This window comes from Giraffa tippelskirchi, chromosome 1 (genome assembly GCF_054371585.1).
Source record: "Giraffa tippelskirchi isolate mGirTip1 chromosome 1, T2T-mGirTip1v1.2.pri, whole genome shotgun sequence".
In the NCBI taxonomy this organism is placed as follows: Eukaryota; Metazoa; Chordata; class Mammalia; order Artiodactyla; family Giraffidae; genus Giraffa; species Giraffa tippelskirchi.
The window spans coordinates 169,420,188-169,434,095 of record NC_137275.1 but is presented as its reverse complement, the minus strand read 5'-3'; the positions used below and the strand labels follow the sequence as shown (position 1 = coordinate 169,434,095).

The window sequence follows — 13,908 nt, the reverse complement described above, 5'->3', positions numbered from 1 at the left end:
GGGGAGAGAGAGATCTGGGCAGTATCCTCTTCCTGAAGTGTTCTCCGGTACCCAGAACACCCTCAGAGATTCACAGAATTGGGTTGAGAAGAGAAGGAGGAGGGTGGGAGATAGAGGTTCCCTGAGGGAGAAGAAAGAGCATCAATAGGGGGGAGAGAGTAATCAGGCCAGTGATCACACTCCTGAGTAAAAATGGGTCCTAAAGATTGGGTTCTTAAATGTACAAAACTGATATCAAATATGTAAAACAAAGATTAAAAATCAAGGGTAGAGGTTAGACTCTTATAAAACTTACAATATATAAAAAAGAAGAAAAAAGGAAACAGTGTAAAAAGAAAAAAAACAGTAAAACAGTAGAAAAAGAAACAGTAAAAAAAGTAAAACAGGAAAAAAACAGTAAAAAAAGAAAACACAAAAGGTATAAGATATATGTATGCAGTTTGCTTCAAAAATAGGGGTTTTTTTTTTTTGCAAGTTAATAGTGGGTTATGAAAATGAAAGTTAAAGGTGTAATAGAGGACTTGAAGAAAAAGGAAAGAAGAGAAAAATAAATTTTTTTTTAATTAAAAAAAAATTAAAAAAAAAATGTAGTAAAAAAATATATATCCCAGACTTTCTCTGGCGCTATTGTGAGCAGTGTGGGGACTGCTCAGTTTCAGATAGATCCTTGTTCTTGCTTATACTTTTCAAGATCTATAGGTCCCTTTCAATGCAGTCGGTATTAACTACAGGGATTTTAATCTGTTGGCCTGTCACTTCCAAGACGCTTCCCTCTATTTGGCTTCTGTTTGGAGGTCTCTTCAGTATCTCATTTCCGCCCTGCAACAAAGGGGTGGAGGTGGTCTCTTTAGGTTCGCTTGTTCAATCGTGCTGTGCGGAGGGAGGAACACTGCAAACCTGGCGTGTGTGTGGTGAGCTCGCAGTGTCTCAGCCGCACTGGGTTCGCCCCCGCTCACGGCGTGTGTGCTTTCCCCGTCTACCCTGCTCAGGCTTCAGGTTACTCGGCCGGGGAGCGCGCCCTGAGCTGCGTGCACTTCCCAGGTCTAAGCCGCTCAGGTTCAGGCTCCCGGTTACTCCACAAAGGCGCAGACTCGGTTTCGCCCGCGGCTTGTGCCGTTCCCGGTCGGAGCTGCTCGGGTGGCCAGGAGTTTGGCGAACGCGCTCTCCCCTGTTGGGCGGTGCGGCTTATCACCTCCCTGGACCCCGCCTTGGTTTACGGGCGCGCCCGGCTCCGGTGTGCTTTGTGTCGGTTCTGGGGAGCTGATCTCTGGCTGCGACCCTCCTGGCGGCTGTCGACCCTCCGGGATCTCAGGCAGTCTTTGCTTAGAAACTGGGAGCCTGTTTGCAGATTGGTAGGCGGTGCCCTCTCTGGGGCCGAGTTTGCCCCTTTCCGGCTCTGGCGGGCCCTGCCTGCCTCCTGTGTCCGGCGAGGGATGGGGCGGTCCGCAGCCGGCTAACTCTCCTCTGGTATCGCTCAGTCCTTTGTTCTGTGAGCAGGCCGGCAGTGCCTTAGAGTTGGGCTTTTCGAGGGATAGTTCTCTCTCTCTGGCTGTCCCACAGTTTAGGTTACTATCTCACGTTAGCTCCCTCAGATTGCCCTCGGGGCACTCGGGCCCGGTCTTTACCCTAGGCAGTGCCGCCCGCTCCTCTCCGTTCAGCCCCCACTTGCTGGTGGCAGATGATGCGAACGTCTGGGGTTCTTTGCTGGGAGTTGCTTTAGGCACGTAATCTGTGGGTTTTATTTATTTTTTCTCCCAGTTACGTTGCCCTCCGAGATAAGAAATCTTCCCCCACACCCGCCGATGAGAGGGTTTCCTGGTGCTTGGAAATTTCTCCTCTTTTACGACTCCCTCCCCGGGACGGGTCTCCGTCCCTAACTCTTTTGTCTCTTTATCTTTTATAATTTCTCCTACCTCTTTTGAAGATAATGCGCTCTTTGTGGATGCCTGACGTCCTCTGCCAGCCTTCAGAAGTAGTTTTGTGAAGTTTGCTCAGCATTCAGATGTTCTTTCGCTAAATTTGTGGAGGAGAGAGTGGTCTCCCCGACCTATTCCTCCGCCATCTTAGCCCCGCCTCCTCTCAGCCTTGTTTTTTAAGTTTCAGTATTAAAGTTTTCAGGTAGCATCTCCTTGGTTAGATTTATTCCTAAGTTTTTCATTCATTTTCATGTTATTATAAATGGAATTGTTTTCTTAATTTCCTCTTCTGATTGTTCTTTGCTGTTGAATAGAAACAGAACTGATTTTTTTATGTGTTGATTTTTTTATGTATTTATGTTTATTTTCATGTGTTGCAACTTTGCTTAATTTGTTTACTGGCTCTAATAGCTTTCTTGTTGATTCTTTGGGATTTCTACATAAAAGATCATCTTGTTTGTGAATAAAGGTAGTTTTTGCCTCTTCCTTTCCCATTTAAATAGCTCTGAAAGTACATCCTTATCTAGTTTCTGGTTGTAGAGGAAAAGCTTTCAGTCTTTCACCTCTGAGTGTAATTTTAGCTCTAGGTTTTTTATAAATGCTCTTTTTTGATATTGAGAAATTTTCCCTCTCGTCCTATTTCCTGAGAGTTTTCGTCATGAAAGGATGTTGCATTTGTCAAATGCCTTTTCTATGTCAAATGAAATGATCATTTTTTTTTTCCTATTATTAATAATTTTCTTTTATTCTTTAAGGCTACCTTTGTTTACTTTAATAAGTGCTGCAAGTTATTTTGTTAATTTTTATCAGTGGCCCTACATTAAATATTCTACAACTGTTAGAATCATAATCTAGTCTCATATTTCCTTATTTTTCATACTTTTTATAAATAAATGTTTTCAGTTTAGGGAACTTTTATAAATATTGCTGCTTTCAAAAATCTTAAAGATTCTAGTTGGTATACTCAATGTATGTACTATCTATAAAATAATAGATCATATATTTTACTAGCTTTTGTAAACATAAAGTCCAAGTACTTCTCAATATTCAAAATATCTTTGTTTCTGAAAAGTAGGTTGTGAGATAAGACTCTACAGTTGGAATATACCAAAGTTTGGGTATTTTTGGAAGGCTGAATGCCAAATGCATATGTCAGCATAATTTCTAGCACTTTAAATATGATTTCATTCATACTTAGTGATCACTGAATCATGTATATTACCATAGTATCCTGTCAGCATAACAATGTTAGCCATAGTAAAAGGGGATCTCATGGTTAAAGGCACTTAATGAACTAGCACAAGTATTATTTTACTGTTATTTACCTGTTATTATTAGTAGTAGTATTTTTATTACTGTTGACAGATAAAATGTAGACTGGTGAGAAAAAGATGAATTAACTTTAATGTTTCTAACAGGTTATTTTAATATAAAAGAATAATTAAAAAATATTTTAAATAGGTATTTTACAGGATTCAAAATTTTAAAGGTTTTAAAGGATGTAACATCTCCTCCCCAGTTACTCATTTCCCTTCTCTGATAGTAATCAATGTTATAAAAGTAGGCAGGGATGTATGAATTTTAAATCAAGTACATCAAAATATCAAACTTTCTTTTTTGTTATTCTGGTACCCAGTGGAAAATTTACATATTTCTTCCTCTGTCATTTGTTTTGCTTGTTTAATTTAGATTGGTTTCCTTAGAGCAGATAAGTTTTTCAAAAAACCTTTAAAAATAAGCCTAACAAAACATAGCAAAGTCTTTATCCACATTAAAGTCATAACTTTGCCACAAAAGGTAAACTCTAAGTCCTGAAAAAGGGACATGATTGTAGCGTTTCAGAATTCAGGTAAATTCTGTTCAAGTTTGGGTCTCAGATAAAATTTTTAGGATTCTGTTTGTGCCACAGCAAACACCTGTGAATTTGATATTGTTATACTCAGGCTGAATTTCGGTAATGTTTATGTCAGCTAGACTTTTGATTGTGTTCTTTTCTTTTTGAAATTTCAATAAAGGCCTTTTCTAATAGATCTGTTTGCAAAACATAATATGCTTAAATATACATAAATTAACTATTCTTGTGGTCATTAAAATACTTTTTTCCTATGTAAACATATTTGTCTTACCAGTTTGTCCAATTTGTTCCTGTTGAAAATTTTTAAATGTCTAAGTTTACAAGTATAAGCAGCTTTGAAGCTGACAGATGACATGTGTATTGGGGCCTGTTTGTAAATTAATGAAATGCTGTTGTGTGCTGAACGCCAGATACCTCAGTTATTATTAGCTCAGAAATTTAGTGCTATGAGTTTATAGTTGCTAAGGAAAGAGAGATTCTTAGGTTCAAGTCCTATTTGAAATGGAAAATCACAACCATGTAGAATCATATTCTTTTATGAATCCTGAAAACTACTGGATTGTAGTTTTTTAGATCTTAGCTTCATTAACCCAGTCTATTTTAGAAGAATTTAAAGTGTTATTTTGTTTGTAGGTGGTAAATCTATTATGTCTTTGCCTCTCAGAATATGTCTAACCCTTCAAGAAGACTTTTAAAATCCTTTAAAGATGGCTTTCTCTACTTAGATTAAACTAACAAATGTAAGTTATAAAAGAATTATTTTCAGCTAAAAGAAATCATTTTGTAAGAGCAAATGAAGATTGCCAAATAGTGCAAAGGTAGTTGAGAGGCTGAAAATAGTCTCTCTAATATTTTAAGAGATGTTAAGATAAAATAAATAAGATATTTAATAATATATCTTTAATCCAGAAAGCTCTCTTAAACCAGAGAGACAAATAAATAGTTAAGATTTCTTTCTCATCAAGATCCCAAGTGCTTACATTCCAGGATTTCAACTACTTAAAAATCTTGACAAATTTTTTTCAAGTATTAAAAAAAAAAGTGGAAAAACAATTTAAGACGATAACCTAGTAGAAAAATAGTGTAAGTAGTAAACAGAAAAAGAAAATGCAAATATAAAAACCATACTAAGATGCCATTTTAATCTACTGCAAGAATTTGAAAGTTATACAACTTACTGAAGGTATGAGGAAACGTGTTGCTGGTGGAAGAATAAATTAGTAAAATTTAATGGAGGGAAACTTGGTGACATTGAACAAAATTCAGTTTTGATCCTTGCAATTCAGTTTGGGAAAGCTTTCTACAGATAAACTCCAGCATATGGAAACTATGTATGCCAAAGATATTACCTTTAATGTTGTATAACAAGACATTGGAAGCAATCTAAATGTCCTTAATTAGCATTATTATTTTGATCCATTATTTTATAGTATTAAGTGGATTCAGTTCAGTTCAGTCGCTCAGTTGTGTCTGACTCTTTGCGACCCCGTGAATCGCAGCATGCCAGGCCTCCCTGTCCATCACCAACTCCCAGAGTTTACCCAAACCCATGTCCATCGAGTCGGTGATGCCATCCAACCATCTCATCCTCTGTCGTCCCCTTCTCCTCCTGCCCCCAATCGTTCCCAGCATTAGGGTCTTTTCCAATGAGTCGACCCTTCGCATGAGGTGGCCAAAGTATTGGAGTTTCAGCTTCAACATCAGTCCTTCCAACGAACACCCAGGACTGATCTCCTTTAGGATGGACTGGTTGGATCTCCTTGCAGTCCAAGGGACTCTCAAGAGTCTTCTCCAATACCACAGTTCAAAAGCATCAATTCTTCTGCGCTCAGCTTTCTTCACCGTCCAACTCTCACATCCATACATGACCACTGGAAAAACCATAGCCTTGACTAGACGGACCTTTGTTGGCAAAGTAATGTCTCTGCTTTTCAATATGCTATCTAGGTTGGTCATAACCTTCCTTCCAAGGAGTAAGCGTCTTTTAATTTCATGGCTGCAATCACCATCAGCAGTGATTTTGGAGCCCAAAAAAATAAAGTCTGACACTGTTTGCACTGTTTCCCCATCTATTTCCCATGACGTGATGGGACCAGATGCCATGATCTTAGTTTTCTGAACATTGAACTTTAAGCCAACTTTTTCACTCTCCTCTTTCACTTTCATCAAGAGGCTCTTGGTTCTTCTTCACTTTTTGCCATAAGGGTGGTGTCATCTGCATATCTGAGGTTATTAATATTTCTCCCGGCAACCTTGATTCCAGCTTGTCTTTCTTCCAGCCCAGCATTTCTCATGATGTACACTGCATGTAAGTTAAATAAGCAGGGTGACAATATACAGCCTTGACGGACTCCTTTTCCTATTTGGAACCAGTCTGTTGTTCCATGTCCAGTTCTAACTGTTGCTTCCTGACCTGCATACAGGTTTCTCAAGAGACAGGTCAGATGGTCTGGTATTCCCATCTCTTTCAGAATTTTCCACAGTTTATTGTGATCCACACAGTCAAAGGCTTTGGCATAGTCAATAAAGCAGAAATAGATGTTTTTCTGGAACTCTCTTGCTTTTTTGATGATCCAGCGGATGTTGGCAATTTGATCTCTGGTTCCTGTGCCTTTTCTAAAACCAGCTTGAACATCTGAAAGTTCACGGTTCACTTATTGCTGAAGCCTGGCTTGGAGAATTTTGAGCATTACTTTACTAGCGTGTGAGATGAGTGCAATTGTGCGGTAGTTTGAGCCTTCTTTGGCATTGCCTTTCTTTGGGATTGGAATGAAAACTGACCTTTTCCAATCCTGTGGCCACTGTTGAGTTTTCCAGATTTGCTGGCATATTGAGTGCAGCACTTTCACAGCATCATCTTTGAGGATTTGAAATAGCTCAACTGGAATTCCATCACCTCCACTGGCTTTGTTCATAGTGATGCTTTCTAAGGCCCACTTGACTTCACATTCCAGGATGTCTAGCTCTAGGTGTGTGATCACACCACCGTGATTATCTGGGTCCTGAAGATCTTTTTTGTACAGTTCTTCTGTGTATTCTTGCCACCTCTTCTTAATATCTTCTGCTTCTGTTAGGTCCATACCATTTCTGTCCTTTATCGAGCCCATCTTTGCATGAAATGTTCCCTTGGTATCTCTAATTTTCTTGAAGAGATCTCGAGTCTTTCCCATTCTGTTGTTTTCCTCTATTTCTTTGCATTGATCACTGAGGAAGGTTTAAATGGATTACTTAGTCATAAAACAGATTAAGAAAGCTCTGCGTACTGATTGGGAAAGAAATTCAAGCTTTGCCTGGGATATTTGGGAAAAGAAGGACTTGATAAGGTGATAATTTAAACTAAGTTTCTGCTGGTATGTCGGAGCTCTCAAGATGAAGGTGAGAAAGTGTTTTCTGGAATTGATTAGAAGTTGTCTTGGTGATGTACGAAGTTCTTTGTTGGAAGTAGATAAATAAGTTGAGACCATACTTTTGAATGGACTAGACACTAATTCTGATTTCTAACCCATTTTCTAGTTTGAATAAAGTGTCTCAACATCCAACTGTATTAAACCTTGACATTTTGCCATATTTATTTTAGGCCTCTTTGTTGTTGTTTAACATTTGAAACTGCTCTGCAAACCATACAAAGTACATTCTTCTCTCTTTCTGGAGATAACAACTAGCATAAATTTGTTACTCTAATCTTAGCTTTCTACATTAGCTACATGTTTATATATACATATATGAATAACACATTGTGTTCTGTATGTTTTAAAAGATCATATAATGGTTTGTGATGTCATTTCACAATTGTTTTTTGCCCAAAATTGTGTGTTTATGAGTTCTCTGTATGGACTAGCAGTATTCAATAGAAATACAATGCAAGTCGCCTATGTTATTTTAAATTTTCTAGTAGTCACATGAAAAGTGAAACAGGTGAGATTAATAATATACTTTAATAACCCAGTTATCTAAAACATATTAACATATAAGTATGTTACAGTATATAAGATTTTAATGAGATATTTTACATTCCTTTGTACTGTCTTTGAATATTGGCATTTATTTTATACTTGCAGCACATTTCAATGGAACTAACCACATTTTTAGTATTTAGTAGCCACATGTGGGTAGTGGCTTCTACCATGTGAATTGTGATTGTAATAGAACCAAACCCTTCTGATGCTTGAAAGTTGTACATACACTTACCACCAGGGGTCAGCTAAGTGTCATCATGCTGACACACCAAGAAAAAGTATTTTGTGTATTGGAATTTGCTTATTTGCTGGTGCTATGCAAAAATTATTCTGTGTACAATAAAGGAAACTTCTCCCAAGAACAGCATTTACTGATGGTAAAATAGCTGGAGAACAAAGATTGGTATAAACATGGCCAACCACAGTGCAACCATGGCCTCTTCAAACCCACAAGGGCTCTCTGTACTCTTTATTCTTGCTTGTCTGGAAAAGCATTGGAAATTTCTCACTATTATCAGGGGTGTTACATTTGTAGTAAATATATTGCTTATCCATCAATTCAGTCGCTCAGTTGTGTCCGACTCTTTGTGACCCCATGGACTGCAGCACACCAGGCTTCCTGTCCACCACCAACTCCCGGATGCTACTCAAATTCATGTCCATTGAGTCGGTGATGCCATCCAAACATCTCATCCTCTGTTGTCCCCTTCTCCTCCCACCTTCAATCTTTCCTAGCATCACTGGAGAAGGGAGTGGCACTGGAGAAGGTAATGACAAACCACTTCAGTATTCTTGCCTTGATAACCCATGAACAGTATGAAAAGGCAAAAAAGATTGCTCATTCATAGTCCAGCCTAATAACTAAATACACTTGTTTACTTGCCTGTTTTTTGCTAAGAATCTCAAGTAGGCAACACTTGATTACTGAGGCACATATTAATTATATGGCTCTTGGTTTTCTAAGTTTAAAGTCAGCTCACCAAAAAGGTCTAAACTTAGATTTATATTTCTCTTATTTTCATAGAAAATGCCCTAGACTTCATAAAGACTCAGTATAAAATGCCTTTTAGAATGCCTTTTTTTATATACATTGTGATTAGAGACATTTTCTTGTATACTGTTAATATCCCGTATATGAAGATGCAATAGAAAAAAAAATTCTAAGAGCAAAGGTTTGGGAAAAAATTCTCCCATTCATTGCTTGATTCTTGATCAGTTTTTCAATTCTTAATTTGTTTTATAATGTGTTTCCTTTAGTATGTCTACTGAAATCTTTTTTTTCTTAATACAAATAATTGGTAGATCTATAGTAATCTCTATTAACTCTTAAGGTAAGGCTCGCTGTATTCTTTATTCTGTGGCTTTAGGACAGCCTTTTAATAGCAGTTCTATATAGAAACTTTCTGCCACAAGGTAGGAATAGAGTTCTATAAGCTTGATTAGTTCAGGAGTATTTAATAATAGCTGTCAAAAAGCTAATTTTAAGTGAACAAAATAAATATTAGTACTGTTATTAATACAACTTTCCCTTAAGGTTGGCATGATTTCTAATTTCTGCATGGTAGTCTTTTACTTTCTTAGAAATTGATTATTATTGATTATATGGATAAAGATTTGAGTACTCTATGAATTTACTTCCAGATCCTTTATATTTTCTGTTGCATTACCTTGATTTTTAAAAAAATTGCTGAACAGAGCCATTTGGGAAAATGCATGTTTTTGATTGGACAAATGGAAACTGAGAAAAGAAAAGAGGTAGTTCTAGAGAGTAAATGTTTTGGTGGGTCTAGAAGGGAGTAGAAAATGATGGTGGGTCCTTTATACAAGAGCCAGCATAGTGTCCTACAGATAGGAGTTTTTCAAAATCTACTGTTAAAAATATGTGTGTTCATGTTAGATAACCAATATAGGTAGGCATGAACCAAATGAGATGTTCCCATTTTCTTTATTAAAAATCAAAGTGTTCATACACATAGACATATTGTATATAATCTGGAATGAAAAGGCAACATTCTATTTTATCTTAGTGAAAACTTTTATAAGGCACCTTGGTTTTAGTTTGCCCATGTCAAGTATTAAAGAATATCTTACTAATCACAATAAGCCTATTTGTCAGAAATCATTTTTTAACAAATTTCAGTGTATGCCTTATTGTATATATAAAATTCAGCAGTGAAACAGGCTAAATAGACTTCATTAAGCTTTTTATACAAATATATGTTCCATATATATCTAAGATTGAAGGACCCTGGAGAAATCCTCTTGTTACTATATTTGTAGACTGAATTTTCAAAAGCCCCATAGTTCTGTTTGTTTGTTTTCAAAGTGGGGAATGCTAAAGGTTATCATGAGCTACTAGTAAAAAGTCCTATTGCTGTTGGGAGCACATCAAACTTAAAGACCATACAGTTTAAAGATAAAGAAGTGTTCATGGGAGTAGATTTGGAAATTGGATTTGTTTTATGAGCTAAATTTGAGGAACAGACAATAGTGAAATTCCTTTTTAGTTGACGTGATAACAGCTGATTATATACTTTTTTGTTTGGTTTTCCACAAGAATACCATTTTAGTTTCCTTAAGATTATATTGAGCCAAAAGTCCTGAAAGGTCTTTGCTTTGCTAATGCTTTTTAGTGATCTGAAAGTAGAATGGCAGATGTAATAGCAAAGGAAATTTATGATGGTAAGGTAATGGTAATAAGTGGAGAACAGTTTGGTTGCAAACCTATGGCATGGTGTGATATGTTTGCCATTATATATGCTCAGTTAGTGAAGAAGGAAATGGCAACCCACTCCAGTATTCTTGCCTGGGAAATCTCATGGACAGAGGAGCCTGGTGGGCTGCAGTCCAGGGTGTTGCAGAGAGTTGGACACAACTGAGCAACTTAACCACAACACTAACAATGCTCAATCAATTAGAAAGCAGTTCCCTATCTTCCTTGTAAAAATATCCCAGCTCCAAATTCTTTTGCCAACTGAAATATATCATATTTTAAAGAGAGACCTGACACATTAAAATCTGCTTGTACTTGATTTGGCTATATAAACCATTGTATTAGAAACAGAATTTAGAAATAAAGTTTTGTTTTTACTGTTTCATATGCTGAAATAATTTGTGTTCAGTTTCTTTGTATGTACAGAGATTCCTTTGGAATGATTTGTCTTTCCAAGACAGGTGATAGCTAGGTGTATCTTCCTAAGTCTTAGATAGAAGTCAGCTTTTCTTCTGAAAAATAATACTTTGGGGATAAAACCCTAGTCTGCTAACATTTGGTAATTCCTTATATGCTTATTTCTAAGTGTTCCTCAAATTTAGAAGTCAGAGCAGTGAGTGAGCTTATTCTTATTAAATATCCTAAGTTTTTAATTGTTAATATGGATTTTGTCTTTTTTTTTCTCCCCTTTCCTTTGAGGAGTTTGGACATAATTGCTTTATTTCATTTCAGGGATCCTTCTAAAGTAAATATTCTGGTACCTGGTGCTGGACTAGGAAGACTGGCCTGGGAAATAGCTATGCTAGGTTATGCTTGTCAAGGAAATGAATGGAGTTTTTTTATGCTTTTTTCTTCCAACTTTGTACTCAACAGGTATTTAATTTACTTTTTGCTAGAAACAGTAATTTCTCAGAATCTGATTGACTTACCCTATTTTTTAAAAATTCTGCATTTGAAGAGAAGTACATAGTGTTTAATTATGGTATAGATCATAAGTGTTTCTTGTATTAGAATTAAATTGCTTATACAGTTACTACTTTAATTAGTTGCCTAGTTAACAGAATGTTGAACAGGATGGTAAAGGATGTTTTAAAAAGTGATTGGTGGAGAAGGAAATGGCAACCCACTCCAGTATTCTTGCCTGGGAAATCCCATGGACAGAGGAGCCTGGCGGGCTACAGTCCATGGGGTCACAAAGAAGTCGGACACAACTGAGCAACTGAACAGTTGTGTAGATGTAGTTTTGATGTAGTTACAGTTTTGATGTAGAGTTAGTTGTAAAAATAAAGGTTAACTTGTAAAAAAAAAAAAAGTGACTGGGTATTCATGAAACTGAAATGATTTCTTTGCATTGTCCAGGAAGGAGTATTTTCTTATTGTTCCTTAAACTTCTTCACCCCTTTGTTTCTTTAGTGGAATAAGATTTTAATGTAGTAATCACATTTTTTTTACTTAATCAAATTCTCATAAAATGACTCCACATAACTGAGTTGAAAGATTTCTCAGAACTTCTGTGGCCTCATTTATAAAGTAGTGGAAAAGAGTCTTTAAATCCAGAAGAGGTGTGTTAGAGAAAAAATAAATAGCTGTCTTGTTTAAACAATATGTTGTCTTGGTAGCAGTGTGAGTTAGGAGATAGTGAAAAGGTAAAAAGGAGAGTGTTTCAAAAAAAAAATTAAAATAATTAGGTAACAAAACTCATACCAATTTTTGAAAAAAAATACTTAGACTGTTTTTCACTTGTGCTCAAGTTTTGGCAGTATATGTTTAAAATTTTGAATGAACAGCACATTTATATATCTGAATTTACTTTCTGTCTTTTAACCCATGATTGGTTACTCATCTACATGTATATGTGGAGTTTCAGATAATTGGGTAGAGTATAGTGGTAACACTTTTAAGTATTTAGTTATATAAGTAAATCTTCAATCAGATTATAAATTTTGGTATTTAAAGTAGATATTCTTGGTGAAATATTTAGTTAACACTGAATTTTATGCTCATATTTTACAGATGTTCTGAAATTAATAAATATAAGCTTTATCCCTGGATTCATCAGTTTAGCAATAACCGGAGGTCAGCTGATCAGATTCGACCCATCTTTTTCCCTGATGTTGACCCCCACAGTCTTCCTCCTGGTTCTAACTTTTCTATGACAGCAGGAGATTTTCAGGAGATATACTCAGAGTGCAGTAAGTCCAAAGCAAGCATTTTAAAAATCACATCCTTTATTCTAAATTTAATGAGCTAATTTTGTACTGAGCCAAAGTTGTCATTCATTTTGATGGTAGAATTTAAGGTATACTTCAATGACAGTTTATCAATAGAATATTTTCAGAGTTATGTATAAGACAGTCACGGGAACTATAAAGAAATATGAGATCTGCAGTTGAGAAATTTAGAATCTGTTAGGTCTATTAATATAAGACAACATGTAAACAAAGGTTGAAGTTGAGTAATAAATATAGTAAAAATGAGAGTAGGTTAGTATGACAAGTGAGCTGTTTGTGGAGACAGTGACTTGAAGAATAGGGAGGAATGGCATTCAGAGGTACAAAGATATGAATGAGTAAGGTAATCAGGGATGGTAGAACAGCCTGGCTGCAAGGAAAAAGAACTTTGGAGGATTTAATGGGCGATGAGGCTAGAGAAGTAGGTTGGTTCCAGATTGTGGAGGCCCTTTATAATCAGACTATGAAGTTTGAACTTCAGCCTGGCAAAACGTAGAAGAAATTTGAGCTAGTCATTAGAGAAAGGGAGATATGATGATGGAGAAAGAGGAGAGAGACTTGGCAATAAAAAGAAAAAAAGAAGGCTGAGGGGTCAGCAAGTTTGTTTGTTTAACAGGTATTTGTTGAGCACCTGCTAAGTAGGAGGTATATTCCAGGTCCTGCAGAGATAGCAATGAGTGAAACATAGCTCCTATTCACAGGGAACCCATATTCTAGTTTGAAGAGAGGCAATAACAAATTAATATTGTGAGAAAGAAAAATAAGGCAGGTAAAGGGGGTAATGATTGACTGGGGAGGGTCTGCTGTTTTATATGGAATTACCAGGAAGGTCTTTCTAAGGGGAGAACTTAAAAATTGGGCAGAGAACTTCATAAGACTGAAGAGGCAGGTCATTCAGATATATGGGGGGCAAGTGTTGCAGACAGAGGAAATGGCAAAGGAAGGAAGATTCTGGGAGTGTGAAGGACAGTTATTCTGCTCAAGAATAGCTAGAGGATCAGTTTGCCTGGGATGTGGTGAGCAGTGGGTGGGTGATGGGAGATGAGGTTAGAGAGGGTTTGGTGAGATGGACTTGTAGGCCGTAGCTAAGACTTCAAATTGTACTCGAAGAGGAACGGGAGGCCTTGGAGAGATTAGAGCAGGAGAGTAACAAGGTAGTGAAGTTCTTGTTTTTCCCTGAATGCTGACACTGGGAGATCCTGCACTGAAGGTATAAGGAGAGAGATGGTGTTAGGAC

At 36.8% G+C, this 13,908-nt stretch overlaps 1 protein-coding gene across 4 annotated transcripts in view; it reads left to right on the top strand.

The window, feature by feature from the left end:
* Nucleotides 1–13,908, top strand: part of CARNMT1 (carnosine N-methyltransferase 1) — a 48,571-nt gene that overhangs the window by 18,913 nt on the left and 15,750 nt on the right. For all 4 annotated transcript variants that reach the window (XM_081505513.1, XM_081505505.1, XM_081505522.1 and 1 more), the window contains 2 exons: nucleotides 11,173–11,313; nucleotides 12,454–12,632. In XM_081505513.1, the coding sequence (XP_081361639.1) occupies nucleotides 11,173–11,313; nucleotides 12,454–12,632 (320 nt within the window). The remainder of the gene's footprint in view (nucleotides 1–11,172; nucleotides 11,314–12,453; nucleotides 12,633–13,908) is intronic.